Below are 20071 nucleotides of genomic sequence, written 5' to 3'. Positions count from 1 at the left end.
GCTCATGTGAAGGTCCTGTGCTTTTTGTGAAGGAGGGTTTATGAACAAACTGCAGCTGGGTGATTTCTTAGGACTGATACAAACGTCTGAATGAATAAACACAGGTCATTTTTATCATTAGTCAGCATTAAAGATGTGTCCATTAGTTTGCTTATTCTTCTACTATCTGAGTTTAATCCACAACCACATGGCACGAGTTGGTCTGTGTAGGAGATTACCCCCCTTTGAAATTTCCAATTTATCAAAACAGAAGAATGTAGTTTCAACTTTCCAACAGTCCTTGAACCCGTCATGAGCAGCGCACGCTTCCGCCTGAAATAATTGAAGAGTCAAAATTGTGATATTTCTTGAGATCACTTTATTCTACATTTCTCATCTAAATTGTGTTGTAAACGTTGCACCATCCAGAATCCGTTAGAAAGAAAGTAGCATTCTTCTCGACGCAAGGGGCGAAATGAAGTCAGGTGACGCCAACAGTCACGTGACGAAACTTTGGGTCAAAAACCTGCTCCCACGAGGGTCCACGTGAGGACGTGTGAGTGTTCTTCGTGTTGTGTCTTCAAGATGTGTGGAAATAATTCAATGTTAATAATTATTGGTAACACTTTTAGGCGCAAATATGCTATTTTTTTGGTCAAATAAACCATCAAAACAATAAAATGTCCATGTATTTACAGGTATTATGTGTTCGCTGCACATCTAGCTGTGATTATGTCGTTTACATAGAGCTGCAGGATTTAAGTAAAAACTTTTTAGCCCATAAACTGGTTAAGAGAGTTGTGTTATTAGTTGCATGCATAATAATGGAAAAACATCTGTCCTAAAGTAACACGATAGTTTAGACTTTGATGAGAAGATCAATGTTCCTGTGTTTCATCTGTAAACACAGTAATGTTAGCTGCACTTTAGCTTAGCTTAGCTTGGTGTAGGAAACAGATTCCTCCGAGTCTCTACTGAAGCCTTTTAACTGTTCATATCCAAGAACTAGTCTTTGTGCAAATTGAGGCTCAATGGCTAAACACTAGAAGCTTGTGGTTTCCTTTTGTTCAGCTCAAACTAAATGTTGACACTAAATCATGCACTTTCACAAAAGATATTTAAACAAACCCAGTTGTAAATAATAATTTGAACGTTGGCTGAATTCCATTTAGCTGCTTCGGTTTCAGGGTCCCAGCTTTCTAAATTTGGCCATTGTTAATGAAACCAGTGCTTTTCCTTTTTTTTTTCAACTCTTATACGCTTTACCAACAAATAGAAAAATACGATTGGATATTTAACCCAAGTAACAATGCATGCGCTTACACGAGTTGAAACAAATACAATACAAGTATGGAGATTGAAGTAAATCAAACAATAAATAATGAAATAAGAATGTCGTAAAAGAGCCAGTGTTTTCCTACTATGACAGGTCCAAACGTCTGCTGTGAAAAAAGCCTATTTCTCTTAAAGAGTAATGCTCCAACGGTTTTTTGGAGCTATTTATTCTAAATAGAACAGAATGGAATATGAGTGTGTCTGCCTCTTACAAGCTCAAAGACAAAATTGTTGGATGTGCGCAAGATCCAACCACAACAATCCCTGTTCGTCTTTTATTCTCTCCTTTTTTGTTTTCTTCGTTTCTCTTTGACTCAGTGAGCTGTTGTCCTCTTTTCTCACCGAACACAGACGGCTCTCGGCTCTTCCCTCCCCTCCATCAATCTCTGTCATAAATCTGTCAAGCAGAGAGAAAGGGAACTGCTGAATACAGATTTGTCAGCAATTAATCTAACCTCTATTAGCAGACTTGGATATTGTGTCCTCTATACCAGAGAGAACAATAAGCCACTCCAACATGGAGCACTGCGCTCTATGTGTGTGGTGTGCAATCATGTGTGTGTGTTTGTTAGTGGGAGAGTGCATGCGTGTGTGTGTGTGTGTGTGTGTGTGTGTGTGTGTGTGTGTGTGTGTGTGCGTGTGCGTGTGTGTGTGTGCGTGTGCATGTAGTGGTTTCAACCGTTTCATTAATTACACAGAAAACAATGTCTGCCCAGTGTTATACACTCTCTTGTTTTACTTTTTGTACTTTCAACAGTTCGAGCCTCTTGTGGACATTGACCCTCTGCTGTCATTGGAAATCACTGGGACGAAGCTGCCATTCAACCTTGAAGAGACACAGTATTCTGAATGTGAGGCTGGCTAATTGACATTCTGCACTTGATGAGATGTAAACACAGGAGTTAGCGTACATACACGTGTGTGTGTGTACCAATGTGCTATTCTGCTCCTTTTTATTGATTGAGTTAAGCAGGTGAATTGGAGTCAATATCGTTTCCCAGAGAAGACGACCATGAAAATAAAAAAATAATCATCATAATGAATATTAATTCACTATAGCATTAGCTTGTCTCCAGTACACTGATGAATTTTAAGAATCCCATGAAGAAAATACAAACTGATACCAACAACGCATTAGATGCTTGAGTAAGTGTGTCAGCCACAGACCTACTGGTTCCTACAGAAAATGTAAATCATTCAAAAATGACTCACACGCATATATTTTATTTTTTAAAGCTTCTGTCATTTCCCAGAAGAACTGTGCACTTGTGAGTGAGTGTTTCTTAATCAGGTGTGTTTGCTGGCGACTATACTTTCAGCTGTGGATTAATACACATTTGGTGTCCTAGCTAGCACGTCTGTGTATTTGGGACTAACTCAAAATAAACTACAGTAACCATGTTCATTATAAAACAGGAACACGTCATCCAGTGCAACTATGGCACATTTTTTATGGGACATCTCTATGGAGCTCGTTGGCACAAATGATAAGAATAAGCGATATCACGGTTTGGATTCACAGGCGGTACTATCTTTAAATGGGATTATTTGGCAAGAAGAAAAATACAGGACATCTCCAGCCTCATCCTTTAAATACAAACACAGTAGTGCGCTGACACTGACATTGCCTGTGAGAGACAATACCTGCGTTTCCTCTGCTTTTTCCAAAGATTTCCTGTTCCTGTTTTGTCCCCACTCTCTCTCTCTCTCTCTCTCTCTCTCTCTCTCTCTCTCTCTGTATGTATGTTTCTCTCTCTGTCTCATTCATACCTCAAATCATTCGTGAACATGCTGGGGCTTGTGGGAATTTGATTTGTATTCCAGCTAGTTCTCTCTGTATGAGCAGATATGGACTTATTTTCCATAATTTAACCCAATCTCTGTCCCGACTCACTCATGCGCGTACACACACACACACACACACACACACACGCACACCCACACACACACGGGTACTGGGGCAGTTCAGTGGAGCAGCAGGGCCAGTGCTCAGCTGCTTGAGACAGAATTAGAGTGACAAACAGCTGAGCTTCTCTGGGGTGCTATCATGTGACCTATCCCACCCACAGGGCCATAGGGACCCAGGCTTAGAGTTACCATGTCCAATTTCCAGCGTAACCATTGGTGCGTGTGTGTGTGTGTGTGTGTAAATTTGCCTTCCTGTGTGTATTTGTGCTACGTCTTTTCCAGTAGTTGACTTGTATAGGAAATTTCTGTCTCTGCCAGGAAACGTGCTCTCCAACCTGCTAATAGCCGCACCTCTCTGTCCGACTGTCATTAACACACGCGCTGCCCTTTGTCCCTCCGCTTGTCCCATTGACCTGCTTTTACATGCAGAGGTGTTTCTGACATAACAAGAGACCACATCTGGGGGGCTTCGACTCTGCAATGAGAACGTATCAAGCAGCGTACCTTTTTCCACGCTGAAAAAGAACAGCCCCCCGCAGCACATTTGGGATTGTTTAGGTGTATTGTTTCCTCGCCTGCAGAATAACAGCGTGGCTGTTTTCTTTTTTCAGTGTCCGTCAGCAAAGCATGTTGGGGAGAAAGAGCTGAGAGCTGCATTAGCCATTACTCCTCTGAGTCACCTGATGAAAGTTCTTTCAGCAAGCCTGCAACTCCCTTATTAACAAACATCTTTACTTATAGTGCTCAATAATAATAGTTCACTGGTGGCTCGGATGAGCTTTATCTCAACTACACAGTGCTGTACAGTGTACGGAGCAGGGAGGTGGTCATTCCTGTTAAAACTGTGCTGTGTAATCAGTGGTTTTATTATTGGCTAATAAGACTAAATTAAAGGCAGTGCGTCCTGTGAACAACCACTTTCGGAGACATGGCTTGCAAGTGTCAAACATGTGCCTGTGTGTGTGTGTGTGTGTGTGTGTGTGTGTGTGTGTGTGTGTGTGTGTGTGTGTGTGTGTGTGTGTGTGTGTGCTGCATTGCCTTGAGTGTTTACAGCAGAGTAACATGAGGAGCAGATCAGCTTGTCCCGCCTACACCATAACTCTAAATGCAGAACCACAGCTGTGTTTCTATACATACGAGGGACCAGGGTTAGAGGAAAAAATAGGTGCTTGAGGGAAGATGTTAAATAAGCCACACAAATTAAAAAAGGAAAGCAGCATGAGCATGTGATTGAATAAAGGTTATTAATAGCTTGATTGATAAATCACAGGTAAAGAAATTAACCCACTTAAGGTTGGAGGCCAATGTGGAGGTCATTTGCTGCTGCCCATGCATGTGTGCAGGCTGGTGTGTGTGTGTTTGTGTGTGTGTGTGCAGGTAGGGGGATGGGGTACCAAAGGAATTGGTTGTTTCAACCCCACCCTCCCAAAAAACACTAAGATCAATGTACCAGATCAATACAAGTCATTGATAATAACTGAACTTCTCATGTGATCAGTGAAGGAGAAAATTCACCATTTTGCAGGACACGAGCATGCACGTGTCCTGCATGCTCGTTCATCACACTGAAAGTAAACAGTCAGAAACCCGTGCAAATAAGATCATACACAAATGCATTCAGGAGCACGCATGCAGAATTCCATGCACACACACACAGAGAGCAGGGGGATACAGGCTCTTCTCTGACACTGCATGATAGGTCACTTTTTCCCTCTCTCTCCCTTCCTGCTGAAATAGTTTTAACAAAAGAGAGGGAGAAGGCAGGGGGAGGGGTGGCGTGGTTGGGGGAGGGGATGTATGTGCTGCTCTGTTGTCACTAGGCCGGAGAGAGAGCGAGAGGGGGGGAGGGAGAAGGGAGCTGGAGGGCGAGCGAGGGAGTGTAGGAGCAAAGGATAGGGTCCCAGAAGAGAGCAGAAGCCTCACACACACATACACACACTCACTCACAGAGACACGCTCATGTCAGCTCCCTCTGTTTTACTTTGTGGAATAGTAGTGGATTACTTTCCAAACTGAGCCACTCACTGAGTAGACCCAGGCATGATCAGGTCAGTAACCATTTACTCACTTGTTGAAAAAAGATTGTGTTTATCTCCGTTCAACAGTAATGACAATGATTCTGCTGCTTCTGGCACATTCCTGTCTTTTTCCACTGTTCTCCATTCTCTCTTCCTAATATATGACCTCTTCTATGTATTTTCCCATTCTACATGCTATAGTTTATTCTCTCTACACACACGCATGACATTCTCATCAGTTAGTCCTCTATACGTTACCTCACACATTCATTCCTCATGTTTTTTCCTCGTGTTGGAGAACCCCCATGTCCTGCAGAGAGTACAAAGTTCTTTTTGCTGTTGTGGTTTGTGGTGTTTGTGTTGAAACGTGGGTGGCTTCAAAGAATTAGAAACTTGTCTCCGCTGGCCGTGCGGTTTAGTGGTCAGAGGGTAAATGCCCCCCCCCCCCCCTCACACATGCATGCAAATGTGCATGTACAGATAGACACATGGGAAGGAAAAAGCCAAAGCAAGATCACTCAGAGTGCATGATAAACAATCAGGTCAATATTAGATGCTTTCTGCAAGTAATTCCCCAAAGTATGTGTCACTGTAGCTTATTTTAAAAAGGAATTATTGCAATAAAGTGCATTTTTTCAATGTCCAAAGAGTCTCGCTTTGAGTGACGTCAATCAAAATATACAACCACGTCATACTTGTGGTGTCTGTTGGCTCTGACGCTGACATGTGTGCGTTCTTCAGGTGGCAGCGTGTCGGAGCAGCGTTGAAGTGTGAGATGAACCATGGAGGGGTGCAGGAGGCCAGTCACTAGCCGAGCCAGCAGCAGCCTCACAACCACCAGCAGCAGCAGGAGAAGCAGTAGCCCAGGGAGGCCCCGGAGCATGCAGCTGGGCTCTCACTAGCACCAAGTGGACCCGGTCCTCTCCTCTTCACCTGGGGGCCAGGGCTGCAGAATGCTCAGTCCTGTCACCCCATACAGTAAGTGTGCACTGATTTTATCTACGCGTGTGTATACGCCTCATGCTTGAATGTTTGAATTTATGTATCATGTCCAAAAATGGGGCTCATTAGACCTGATATATATATGAATACCGTGTCCCAGCTTGGCTCGAGTGTGTTTTCCTGCACACCTTTATCTTTTGACCCCTCTTTTGTCCAGGACTCATCTCCTGTGGCTGTGTAGAGGGAAGCAAGGGGCTGGGGGGGGAGAAGTCATGTTGAGAAGGCAGATATGCTAATGGCTATAGCAGCTGAAGCTCCAGGCTTTGCAATGAGGAATTTTACAGAAATTGGTTCAGTGGCTGTTTTTCCAGCCTGTCCACATGAATATTATCATTTTTTTGTGATTAGACACCTACAGCCTTTAGGAAAAACATATAGAATGAGCTCAGAGGAGCCGCCTGTGTATTTCAAGCTTTTCTTTAAGAACTTGGGATGCATAAAATGTTGTTTATATCAACAAATGCACAATCATACCTGTATCACATCTTCATGTAAGATGAAGAATGACTCGTTTCTCAAATTAAAAGCCTGTATATACTTCTAATTATTCATAAAAACAGTTTACATGAACTGTCAGATTTCCCCTTCAGCGTTAACCTCAACAACTTAGCAACGTTTTGTGTTGAGTGTGTGCCTGAGTGTTATCTCACTTGGCAGACCTCAATATGTTCTGCAGATGAAATCACATAAATCTCATTGACACATCGCAGAACGGTGTCAGTTTGTATATATGCTAATCATGAGAGGTTGCTATCCAGGCTGATGAATATGCTTATATTGATTGCCTGGACTTATTGATTAGGCCGAGCTTTAACAGGATTACAACGCTAACATGATTGGAATAATGCAACAGGGATTTACTTCTACGTGCATTTTGTATTCCAAAGAGCAACACAACGAGACACAGAGACAAAATGGACGACGTGAGAATGAGAGTTTTTGGAGTAGACAGAAGTTTTAGTAGCGTGCGCGTGTCACATTCCTTCCTCAAAAAGTCTCAGTCGGTGTCACTTTAGATTTCTCCCCATGGAAACTTGCAACTTAGTCCTATACTGGCCTTTATTTACAACATTTTCTTGTCAGGTCTCACACATTACTTACCATACACAAACAAGCAAACAAGTAATCACAGTTAGCGACACCTCATTAAAGGCTCTGTCCATAATGACGGCAGTGTGTGACAGGAAGAAAGGAATGAGCAGTTGTGGCCATTTCTCACTTGTCAGTTTCCAGGGTGAAGCCATCCTGCGAATAAAAGCCAGATTCTTAGTAACCTGGTGTCAACAGCCTCTCATTAGTCCCGCATTGAGTGACTCATAAAAACACATCGGCCTCCACCTTTACACACACACTCATTAGTCCGCCACAGTAATCATGAAAGCTTGTTAAGCAAATTGTAGCACACCTCAGATTCTCATTAGGTGTCATAGTAAAGAGCTGCGCTGCTGCTGCTGCTGGTGGTGGTGGACAGGGAATGACAGAGAAAGAGCAAAGTGAAGGGCAGATGGAGAGGACGCGCGGAGGGGACTGGTCAGCTGCAGCCTGATATATGAGTGGACACAATAAGCAGAGAGGGGGCCAGGCCAGCCTCTGCCACATGTGTGTGAGCTAAAAGAGTGGGGGAGGGGGACAACTGACCACACAGGGTCGAACACACAGTCCTGTCTTTTACTACAGCACATTGTGAAGCACAAGAGGAAGACTGTGGCTACAATCAGAGGGAAAGAAAATTGAAACAAGAGGAGCAAAATAATCCTAAAGCGGACTCATTTCTCAGCGGTGCTCAGAGATAAATCAATTCCATTGGATGTGAGTGGCGCGGAAAAATCCACGTGCACACTCATTGCCATGTGTCACCGCCCTGTGATTTGTTGTCTGAAACAACTCGTGTAAGAAGGGATAAGTGTGGAAGTTCATTCAGATATGGTACAGTAGCTGATTGGCTGTCAGCAGCGTGGTCTGGTGAGGCGTGCAGGCCTGTCGGGGATAAGGGGGAAGGGGAAAATTGTGTGTGTGTGTGTGTGTGTGTGTGGCGGGGGGGGGGGGGGGGGGGGTCCTCCTTCATGCTTTAGACTATGGTCTCTGCTTACATAACAATCTGACCCTCATTTGCTCTGTACACTAGAAGCACAGAGATAGCTGGTAGATTTGTGTGTGTGTGTGTGTGTGTGTGTGTGTGTGTGTGTGTGTGTGTGTGTGTAGTCCATCGTCCAGTGCAACAGGAGCCGTGACAGGCTCCGTGTAGACTAATACACCATTTCTGCTCTGATGTGTTCTGTATTGATCTTCTGGGCACTGGTGTGAACTAACTCTTAACTAATACAAATTAGCCTGTAATGTACAAACAGCCGAGAGGATCATTTATCAGCATTGTAAGAAAGCACACTCTCTCTCTCTATCTCTCTCTGTCTCTCTCTCTCTCTATCTCTCTCTCTCTCTCTCTCTCTAACACACACTCTCTCTCTCTCTCTCTCTCTCTCTACCTCTTCTCCCTCTCTTCCTTCAGCCTGGGAGTGGACAGTGTGTGTGTGTGTGTAGCGTATGGAGAGGATATGTGCTTTGTAAATAGATCTCAGGTTAGATTCCTGGCATTCCAGCAACCTGACTCATCCGATAGATGACCAAGAAGTCCCTCAGCCTGTTGGCCTGCTGCACCGTAAACCCACAACGCAGGAGTGCATCTTGGTGTGTGTGTGTGTGTGTGTGTGTGTGTGTGTGTGTGTGTGTGTGTGTGTGTGTGTGTGTGTGTGTGTGGTTGTGTGTGTGTGTGTGTGGTTGTGAGTCTGTCCGTCCTCAGGAAATGTAAGCCTTTTGTTTATTGTGAGTGGAGTAAAAGCACTAACAGAGGAGCTCTCAGTAAGGGCGAGTTTTGTTTCCACTCCCCAACCCAACCAGCCGTCCGGCCAGGCAGCAGCTCTGATGCTTCACAACCCCCAAATCCCATTCCAGGCAGCCCCTTCCCCCACATGTACTTTCATCTAATTAACCTCTAATTACTCATACTGACCATGCAGTGGACCACGAGTCGGACCAGCCTCCACTGATGCACAGAAAACAGCCATGACTTGGCATCATTGTGTTTTCTTGAGAGCAAAAAACAACGTGGTCAGTCAGTGCAATATATTGTTTATTATTTATTATTTATTATTTATTATTTATTATTTATTATTTATTATTTATTATTTATTATTTACCAGATACGTTTTTTGTTTATTCCATTCTGATAACACTGATGAAGAAGGAAAGGCTCTAGCGCTGAAACTGGTTTTAGTGGAAGCTGTTGTCGGCCTGATCGAGAGCTGGGGGGGGGGGGGGGGGGGGGGGGGGGTCACATTTAGTCCATCTCTTTACTGGATCGAACCGGCTGCTGTTTACAAGCACCCTACTCCCTGCTTTACACACCGATGCACACACACACACACATGTAGTGCGTATTTTGCTGTATGGTCACCCTCGTTGCCATGTTGTATGTAGGTTTCAGTCTTGAAATGGACAGGAGAGGAAAAGGAGCGGTGTTTATCGCAGCGCTGTAATTATACGTCGCCTCCTGCTCTGGTCAGATTGCAGGAGGCGGTGCTGTTTCTTTTGGTTCAGGGAGATGTGAATAGCTTATATGCACCTCTTCAAATATATAACTACATCTATGTAACTGGTGTGGCCATTAAAAACAAGATTCTGATTAGTCTGCTTCAGATCTTTACGTTTCCTTCCCTTCCATCTCCTCCTCTTATGTAATCTTGCTCTTTTCAATTACGTGATGGTGAAGCCATTTGCAGTTCAAACATTCCCATTACCACAATTGTTACGGGTCAGTGTGAAGAAATCAATGTGAGATAAACATTCTGTCAGTTGCTCGCCAGCACTGTAAATACATAAATAAATAAAACCACAGGTTCTGAAGGTAATACAGTAATTTCAGTGACACCTTGACACTGGCTGCTCAGACAATCATTAAGAGTTATAACTGTGGACCAATGCTCCTTCTTCTGGTCGGTAACTTTAGAGTACTGAAGAAAAAATCTGACTAGAGACTTCTGTGTCTGGATAGGCACTAATGTTGAGATCGACCTTAGAACTGTATTAAAAACACAATAATATTATTCATGTCAGTGAGGAAAAGATCAAACCGTCAGGCATCTATGTTGCCCTGTCAATTAAAATAAAAAAAAACATTTACAGCTAACTTTAAAGTTTGATCTCCGGCTTCTCCAGTCTGCAAATTGTCCCTGGAGAAACCTCTAAATTAAGATACAGACAACATACAAGAATATCAGATCTATTCTATGCAAAAGTGCTGGAGGGAGGAATAAAAAGTGGGTTAAGCTGGACCCCAGACATAATATGCAAACTCTCAGTGGAAGTAAAAGGGTATTAAATGTAAAGCGATGGGAATGTTGGAGTGGTGGTGGATGTCTGAGAAGGGTGATTATTGTGTATGACTGGAGAATGTGAGGAATGTGACTTTAAATTACTTTCTTGCTTGTCTGGACTGCAAAGAAAGCCCTGTGTGTGTGGACGCTCTGCAAATATCTGTAGCACTACATCACAGACGCATTTGACAATAGTTGAGTCTTAAACTCATCACATTGATCACTGAGCATTAGAGGTGACGTCATTTTCGAGTTGAAAACAGGGTTATGAAGGATTTAAACAGACATGTGTAGGAACAGTGTCGCAACAACGCAGCATATGTAATATGTTTGTGCTCCACTGCTGATATTCTGTAAGCCGAGTGCTCTCAAGGGTTTGACCTCCTTTCATATTCCCGTTTCCATGGTTTTATCTTTCCATGGTGTCCAGTAGCCAAACTGCTGGAGGACGGAACCAAAGGAAACTCTGGTTTACTGCTCGGCAGAATGATAATCACAATGATTAAGGAAAACTGTCATAGTTGCAAGCCGGCTTAGTGCTCATCTTTGTCTCTTGGTAAGCCAAGCACGGCCAAGAATGAAGGGGTGTTTTCAAGCCCCAAGCCAACATGAGATGCTAGATTAGGGTTAGGGGCTCCCTCGGTCATCCCTCCTAAGACCCAAACCCTGCTCCCTAATATCCTCACTTCAACACAGATGTCTGACGCTGCAGCGCTCAGGAACCATAAGAGGTTTTAATCAACCCCCGGAATCCCAGAAATTGACATCTCCTGGAAAATAGCACAATGGACTCATAAATTGAATGCTATAAAATTGGAACTAAGACTATGTTACTGTGTACGGAGCGTGAAAACACAACAGGACTTTTCAGATCTTTATGGTGTTAGAAACCATAGTTTTCTCCTCTCAAGTCATTTTATTATTTTGAATCATAATAATAATATGAAGTAGATGTATCTATATTTTTAGAGGGGTGCTATTTTGACTATCAAAAAGAGAAAAGGTGATAGTTTGGCAGGAATGGTCAAACTATCACCAGCACAACAAACAAGTCACTATTGCCTCTAAATGAGAGATGTTCCTAAACCATTTTTACTTGCTGATACTGATTCTGAGACTTTGTGATACAGAGTTGACAAGTGACAGATTGACAAATGGATTAAGTGACTTAATCCTAGAAAATAAATCACAAAAATACCAACACCAAAATCGGTTAAACCCTTTAAAAAAACAAATACATATTAAATACAAAGTTCTATGAAAACCATAGAACTTTTTTAAGTATTTAGAACAAAAATGAAAAAATCTGTGAAAACACAACAATTACTAACTTCAAATAGCTCAAAACTGAAGTCCGCCATTTTACTTGTGAGACTAACGATAAACTTACTCACCGCTCTAAAAACTGTACTCACCTGTGGCAGTACAACACAACAGCTGTTTTGGAGTAGTGATGAAGAAGTGATTTCCTGCAAAACAAAATTGCAGTTTCTTTTCTGGGTGAAACTATACTTTAAAGATGTGGTATTGGATCAATACATAGATTTGCGTACTCGCTGATGCCCAACCTGGCATTTTCGTCAGTATCTGAGGTATTTCCGATGCTGGTATTGGAACAAATATATCCATAGCCATATATTTGCAATGGTTTGACTTTTATTTTTTTAGGTTATTGGACAATAATGATCAAGAGATATTTCTTTTTTATGAAGTTGTTAGATCATCTTGGCATACAGGCTTCCTCTACGTTACTGGCTTACTGAAGGGATAAGAAGTAAGAATGGCCAGTGATGCTTCTTTAATTCTTGTCAGATTGTCACCAAGCACTGACACTCCCATAAATCCCGTGTGCTCTAATCCTTCATTAGTCTGGTTCTCTCAGTCTGGTACTTAAACCATCCAGACCCTGCTTCACTCCTCCGTCATCTGATCTCAGAGTGATCCTACTCAGGGTCTGTTTTCTTCACATTCCTGCACTGAGTTTTGATGAGGATTCAAGATGCAGTAGATTCCTGCGCTCAAATATGTCTTGGATAGATTAGAGACCATCTGGGGTGTGAGGAGTAGATTAAAGGTAAAGCGGCAAGCGATTGGCTCATGCCTTCAATCATCATGACCAGTGAGTATCACTCTGATGACCCTGAGCATCGCGTCTGTGTGCGTGTGTGTGTACGACACCTAGATTTCAATGGTGGTGCAAATACGGCCACAAGCCAGAGGATTGTTTAACACTGTTTGATTCTTCAGATACTGATTAATGTTCAGATCCTTCAGTGATGTTATTGCAGCCAACCAGTGGGCGAGGGACTTGTTTATCATGCCGGGTAGAGAAATAGTATGATTGTATGTTTCGTATTGTTCTGAAATATTTGTAGAACTGCAGAGGCAGAAAAAAGCAACAATTTCAAAATGCTAAAAGTAATGAGTATAATTTCTATATCAAGGATAACAAAGGGTGATTAATTGAACTTTAAATTAGGCTCACAGATACACTATGTTGTTGCAGAAAAGCTGATCTTCATTCATTAACAGTGGTAGCCAGTTTGTAGTCAGAATATCTAAAGAAATGGACCATTTATCTACTATTTACCCAGTTAGATAAGGGTAGAGCATGTTAATGTTCTCAGTTAACTATATAGCCCCTAATGACAGGTCACACATTTGCCTCTTTCAATCTGTTCCAAAAAACAACATCCTCTAAAGTTAGACGCTCGATACAGGGACACATAATTCAGTTTGTAGAAAGTGAGGAGGGAAACTTTCAGAGTTAAAAAAGCAAACATCAGATGAACACAACTTCTAAACGTTTTAATTCACAATATTGTCAAAACCCAAACTAAAACATTATCCAGGTCGGATTGGATAATATTTATGTATGTTGAAAAAAAAACTATATATCTGACAAAAAAGATGCAGCTGGACCCCTTTTTCTTTTGTTTTTATCATCCATGTTTTCACAGTTATAGCAGAAAATTGCTTAAGTGATATCCATACGCCAATTCTGCATCATAGTGTACCTGTGAGAGTATCCATAGCAACCAGTTTACCCCCAAATCATTTGAATGTCTGCATTTAGTAGGATAAAACAAAAAATCACAATTTTATTGTGAATTCATCCTTTAACTTCATCAGTGTTTCTTCCTTTGTTTTCATGTCTGTCTTGTACATGGACAGACTGGTTGACAAGGGGCCGCTTGGTACAGGTGTCCCCATACATCCAGTTGGACCTCTTTTTTGGGGCTTTGAAATTGACATGAATGACTGAACCATTTAACCTTCCAGGAAGAAGTGAGCAGACACTGGCTTAATGCATCCATCAACACCCTCCTGTCAGGGCTCCATGATACTGTAGATATCATTTTGTAATTTCTAATATGATGTACGGAGTGTGGTGGGAATATACCGTAAGCCCCATCTCCACGTCTGTGCTACAAAGTTTTTTTCTCTTGCGGGTTGGGCACCGTGATCGGGTAGAATTCCCCAGAGCCCAGGGATTTCTCAGATCCTGGGTGGAGCCTGTGACGGTCACGAGCACTGCGATCCCTGGATTGGATGAGTGGGATTATTGGGCTGAAGGATCATTTAATTTAGGGATCAACATGTGGCCCGTTTAGAGGCCCATCTGGTGGTCCAAGTCATGTGACCTGATAATAATCCACATACAGACAGTTTCAGAGCAGACGTGTGAGTGATGAAGTCTGCTTATGTGGGATAATGGAATAAATCCCAACACCTCCCACCGCTGCTATTAGTTTGCTGTTTTCTTTCTGGACAGATAAATACAACTATCATCATTAGGGTCTTGAATAGAGTCGAGTAAGTAAGACACTTTGATTTCCAGGAATAAGTTACTGGGCATATTCCACTGTGCTGTCAATTAACTATCATAACAATCAATAAACCAATTGCTGAATTAATTAATTCTACCTCCTCCAGGTTATGTTTTGATTAGTGTATTTGTTTATCCCTCAGTTAGCAGGACTAGCAAAAACTACACAACCAATTTCCATGAAACTTGGTGGAAGGATGTGGTATGGGTCAGGAAAGAACCCAATACATTTTGGTGCGGATCCAGGAATTATTTTTTACTTTCCAAAATTTTTGTTGAACAATTCATGGATTTTGATTTGATGGGGGGGGGGGGGGGAAACAGGAATGTTTAGAGGCTGATTTTTATGAATGTGGACAATTTGGTGCAGATCCCTAAAAACTTTGGATCTGGTGAATTTAAATGTGGTTTCATCAGTTGGGCGTTGATGGAGGTTTGTGCTCTACTGAGAGTCATTCTTGTTTATACTGAAAAGAAATTGTTGTTCTGAATCATAGCTAAACTCATAAAGCAATCACATTCTTGTCATGATCTTCAATGATACATCCTTTTATCTGTTTTAAGATAAGGTGAAAAACATTCCTCTAAAAGATAATTTCCCCCCAAAAAATATTTAATTAATTGTATTTATAAACATTTTTCTCACTTTTAAACCACAGAGATCAAACCGTTTGCCTGTTAAAACAGAAGGATAATTTACCCACCAACTACGGAGAGTATAAATCATGGTGTATCAGTAGCATGTCTTACTGCCATAGGAATTATTTATCTACCATTTCTGGTGAAATCGAGGCCGTGCCTTCTTCCTCTGGCTCCGGCCTGGGGTCAAGACAGTTTAATAATACTCTGCAATGCCTGGAATGTCAGCCTAATGCCAGTTCAAAAAGACAAGCCCACTACCACTAAACCAGTGGATTACCCTGCTTCTGTAAATGTGCATGTAGAATCACACATGGCACTTGAAAATCAGACCCTTTTTTTTTTAATCGGTTCACTTGTAATAGTTCATTCCTGCGTCAGTCCAGTGTCTGTGTGTAATATTTTCAAACAACTACTCCCCCCCTTCCACCCTCCACACAGCGACCCCGCCCCCCCGTTCCCCCTGTCCAGCAGACCCCTGAGGTTTCGGCCGAATTAGATCACACGCTCGGTGGGGGTGGCTTTGTGGACTAAGAGTCTCATAGAGAGACAACAATGGCCCCAATGTGAGCGAGGCAAAGGCAGAGGGCAGTGTGCTGGCTGATAGAGGCTTATCGCCGTGGAGACCAGGCTAAGGGCTATGTTGGCGGCTTCGTATAAAGATTAGAACAGTTGCCCCCTGCCTGGATGAGACTGTGGGGAAGAGCACTGGCTAAGCGCTGACATGATTCTGGAAGAGAGTCAGTTTGTCAAGGTGATTATGAGGGCAAATATTCATGAAGGCTGTCTTTTAGCTTGGTTGAGTTTTGGAAGAAGGAGGAGGCAAACTAATGCAAATTGACAAGACAAAATGCTGCAAATATGTCATTTAAAACATTCCATACATCATGTTATGCTTGGTCTTTTCCTTAGGTCTGTTGAAGATGCACTGGTCTCCGGAGCACGCTGCCCCCTTATCTCAGTGGCCTGAGCAGCACCTTGATGTCACCTCCACCACCTCGCCCCCGTCTGCCCACAAACACGACCCCTACTCTACAGCTGCTCGCCGTGGCTTCGGCCCCACGGGTTACCCCTGGGCCAGTGATGACATATCAGCCCTCACTGCTTCTTCTCTGCTGAAACGCTATGCAGAGAAATACTCTGGCATGGAGCTGTCCTACGACCGCCCCCCTGCCGGAGCCTACTCAGAGCCTGGACCTTTCCTGAAAACGGAGCCTGAGGCCTGGGCTCTGGGTCAGAGCATGGAGTGTTACCCTGGACTAGAGGTATTAACTGGCACCAAGGTGGGTTCTGCCTCTGTGGGCATCCCAGCCACAGGAAGTGTAACAGTCATAAGCAGCAACTTGGCGTCTGAGCCAAGTTACGGTGGCGCTAGCTCCTGCAATGCCCCGTCATCTCAGGAATACCCTCCTGCCTACAACAGCACCTACCTGTCCTCAGGATACTGCCCTCAGCCCAGCGCAGCACTTCCCCCCGCCACGCTACACTCTCTGCAGGCCACACCCACTCTAGTGCCCAGCTACAGCGCCAGCACTCCTGTCTACAACTACCCTCCTGGGTGCTACCCCCAAACCAGCCTGTCCTCTGGATACAGCCACCCCAGTGCCTCCTACCTGCCCTCTGGGATTAGTGCCCCGACTCCTCTGGCCCCTCGGCCCACCATGTTGGGGGGGAGTTACAGCTACGCGTCTCACAGCCTTGGAGGGAGCTCCGAGGCCGGGGCGCCACTGAAACGCAAGGCTTTCGAGATGGTGGAGGAAGGACAGGAGGGAGCAGAGGTGGAGGGATCACGCTACAGAAAGTACGGCAACGGAAACAGTCACAGCAAGAGCCACGGCAACGTGCACGGCAACGGCTATGATATTGGCGGCCCCGCCTCAGATCCACAGGCCTACAAACCCGGAAAGCCTCTGATGTCGCCCCCGTATGGCGGGGCAGGGGACTACAGCCCACCGTCGGGCCTTGCAGGAGAGAGTGTATCAGGGGAGCACAACTTTCCTCAGCAGCAGCAGCAGCAGAGAATGTCCATGAAGATACCTGCCCCCCACACACGATCTGAGGATCCAGCTGGAGGCCGCTGACACTCTCTATGCCACTAATGGAGAGGATTCCCTCGCTCTTATAAAGCAACCAGAGTTTTTAATCCAGGCAGATTTGGGGGAATGGCATTAGATTTATCAACTAATGGTTTAATTTCACTACAAACACAAGATGGCACAAGACTGGTATTTCCTGTGCGTCTTTTTTTTTTCCATCACTCATGTTTTTTCCAAAGATTCACAGGGGCCTTTAGCCCCCGTAAGGTCGAGGTAAGTCTTAGGGGTGAGGTCGAGGCATTCTCTATATGGATATTATTAAGACAGTCTATATGTGTGAGTGTCTGTTTCTCTCAGGATCCTATTTATTTCCTTTCTGCTACTGTGGTAACAGCACTGCAATGTTGCAGATGTTTGAAGTCAGTGTGATTATTTGTGGCCGTTATGTGTGTGACAGGCCTTTGACTGCAATATGTTCTACCACACCACAGAAAGAAAAATCATTACTGACCAAAAAAAGTAAGGAGAGCAATAACTGAAACGGTGAGATTGCCACACTTCTTCAGCACAATCACTGCTACTTTACACAGCTCACTACACGCGACCTGTGTCACTTGAGAAATGAATGTTTCCCTGCTTTTTTCCGTTAACATATTCTTAACCTTTATTTTTCAGTTTCCTTCACCTCTTTCTTTCTTCTCTGTTTTGCCGCCTCAGCAACTTGTGTCTGTGTCCAGTTTAAGCACGCCAAGCTGCTCATCAAACGATCACATGATAGTATACATGAAGCCGCCCTTGAGAATGTTTTCACCTCAGGAAAGAGTGGAGAAATAATCTAAATGTAAATGTTCATTTAAAACGTTTTTTTTTTTTTTTTTGCATTCACACAATGACATTATACAGATTTATGCTGACCATGTGTTGCTTACATGCAGATTTATATCTTCAAACAAACGGGTGTGTCTGAATGATAATACCTGTTTCCAGTTTATGCCTCAACTTAACCGATGAACAAACAAAAAGGGCACTCAGTAGAGCACACCTTACACACGATTGTCTAGTTCCTATAGTAGAAATATAAAAAGGAAAAAGGAAGGGGTCAGGAAAAAAAGTTCTTAAAGCTAGGGTTGGTAATCCTGGAAAAGTTAGCAAACTTTGTTGTTTCAGGAACAAATCACCAACTCTACCTTTAATCCATATCAGCACCAATCCCATCGATTTAGTAGTTTTTGCATAATCCTGCTAACAAATTAACCAACAAGCAGACAAAGGGGAAAATGTAATCTTCTTGGTGGAGGTAATTACCACGCTTGAGTTTTCTTTCTGCTAAAATTCACTCAGAGCAAACATGTTGAAGGTGTATGAGCCTGTTTGGATGCACAGACCAGTGAATGAGTGACGTGCAGATTTCTATAAATGCGTCTGGGTGAGAACATCCAACAAAGTCAACATGACTTTCTTTATGAAGACCTGCTTGTCCCCTAGGATTTGCTTCTTCTTTTTTTTTCTAAATATGCATTGTCTTTACCTTTGCCTCTGAAAAGGATGATTTATAGTTGTGTTATTGAATACTCAGGAAGAATATTGTTACCTCAGAATGATAAAAAAAAAAAGAATGTATGTTATTACCTTTGGGTGTTTGTAAGGAGCTTTAAGGAGCAAGATGAAAATGGAGCCATGGCTTTGTCAAAGAGAAAAAGATACTCTGAACACTTCAGGGAAATAATGAACTTACAAGGCCTTTGATACAAACCGTAGAATATATACACACACACACACACACACACACACGCACATGCACACACACACACACACACACACACACACACACACACACACGCTGCTTCTTAGCTCTGGGGGAATTAAACTTGAGGTTTTTGTACCAAGGCCTGAAATGTTGAATGTAATTCAGATATTTTTTTTAAAAAGGACAATACATGCCATAATGTACATCGATTTATGTTTTTAGATATATGAAACATATTTTCTTCTTGTATAGATGTAATTCTCTTCTAGGTTTTTGATGGAGCAATGAATGACATGTTAAGTGTTAGTGTAGTTAGCAGTGGGGCAATGGTTTTGTGGACAAAAAAAAAAGTCAAAGCAAAACACTCCTGATAGACGACATTCGACATATCAAGACACACAGTATGTACCATGCTCTACAACAGGTATCTTCATGAATTGTCTTAATACAGTGTCCAGCTTCCATTTCCCATGTCAGTATTGTAAAACTACTTGACGGCACGTCACCGGTCAATCAGCTGGAATTTAGCTTTAACGTGAATTGACACCATGAAGAAGGGAGAAGTTAATTGTGACGGAGGTGCACTGTAAAAAGTACAGTCACAACTTTAAATCCTTTTTTTTTTGCGGCTGTGATGTTTCATCCCATCATGAATTGTGCCATACCGTTGTATTTTGTGCGAAGAGAAGCCCCTCGGAGGCTGAAACAAAACCAAACTCCTGCCTAAACGCATGATCCCCTTTTAATAGTAAGATTTTTTTAGGCTGAGATGCAACTTCAGATTTTAGTCTGAAATCCAGTGTGGTGAAAAAAGTACTTTAATGCCTCTTTTTGGAAATATAAGCACATTCTTTAAAAAAAAATTAAACTTAATCAGAGGGTTAAACTGATTTTGCTTCAAATTATGCTGAGGAAGAAAAATGACAGATGAATAAATTGATGTAAAGCATATAATGGTGTATTCTTACCCCCAGATTTTAAAAGTGTTTAAGCGCTTAGCTTCAACAATTGAATGCTCTTCAATACCACACAGAGAATGTGCTCTACATTAACCCACGCGCTGCGACAGACGACGGATTATTCGCTGTTTATTCATGGAAGTATGTGGAGTTGAGTTTGTCCACAAGATCAAGAAATGGGATTTCAGTGTTATGACTTTTGTGATTCAGTTGTTCTTTTGTTGTATCTTGTACATTTTCTGTAACCAC

General features: G+C 42.8%; 1 protein-coding gene across 2 annotated transcripts; it reads left to right on the top strand.

Annotated features, from left to right (window-relative positions):
- Positions 1-382: 382 nt before the first annotated feature.
- Positions 383-19698, top strand: si:dkey-195m11.8 (putative fidgetin-like protein 2). Of its 2 annotated transcripts, XM_034586203.1 has the most exons (4): positions 383-535; positions 2072-2165; positions 5982-6218; positions 15993-19698. In XM_034586203.1, exons 3-4 carry the CDS (start codon positions 6194-6196, stop codon positions 17159-17161), a joined length of 1194 nt encoding a protein of 397 aa, XP_034442094.1. In that variant the 5' UTR covers positions 383-535; positions 2072-2165; positions 5982-6193; the 3' UTR covers positions 17162-19698. The 2 variants fall into 2 exon arrangements, with proteins under 2 accessions (XP_034442094.1, XP_034442093.1); XM_034586202.1 differs by lacking the exons at positions 383-535; positions 2072-2165 and adding an exon at positions 5070-5270.
- Positions 19699-20071: the final 373 nt, after the last annotated feature.

This window comes from Hippoglossus hippoglossus, chromosome 5, assembly GCF_009819705.1.
Source record: "Hippoglossus hippoglossus isolate fHipHip1 chromosome 5, fHipHip1.pri, whole genome shotgun sequence".
Lineage (NCBI taxonomy): Eukaryota > Metazoa > Chordata > Actinopteri > Pleuronectiformes > Pleuronectidae > Hippoglossus > Hippoglossus hippoglossus.
This window is presented reverse-complemented; position numbering and strand designations above follow the sequence as displayed.

Bases quoted from the DNA above. Each gene is read 5' to 3' on its own strand.
- si:dkey-195m11.8 (XM_034586203.1), top strand. From the start codon at position 6,194: ATGCTCAGTCCTGTCACCCCATACA. The intron at 6,219-15,992 runs GTAAGTGTGCAC...TCTTTTCCTTAG, and splicing joins CAGTCCTGTCACCCCATACA to GTCTGTTGAAGATGCACTGG.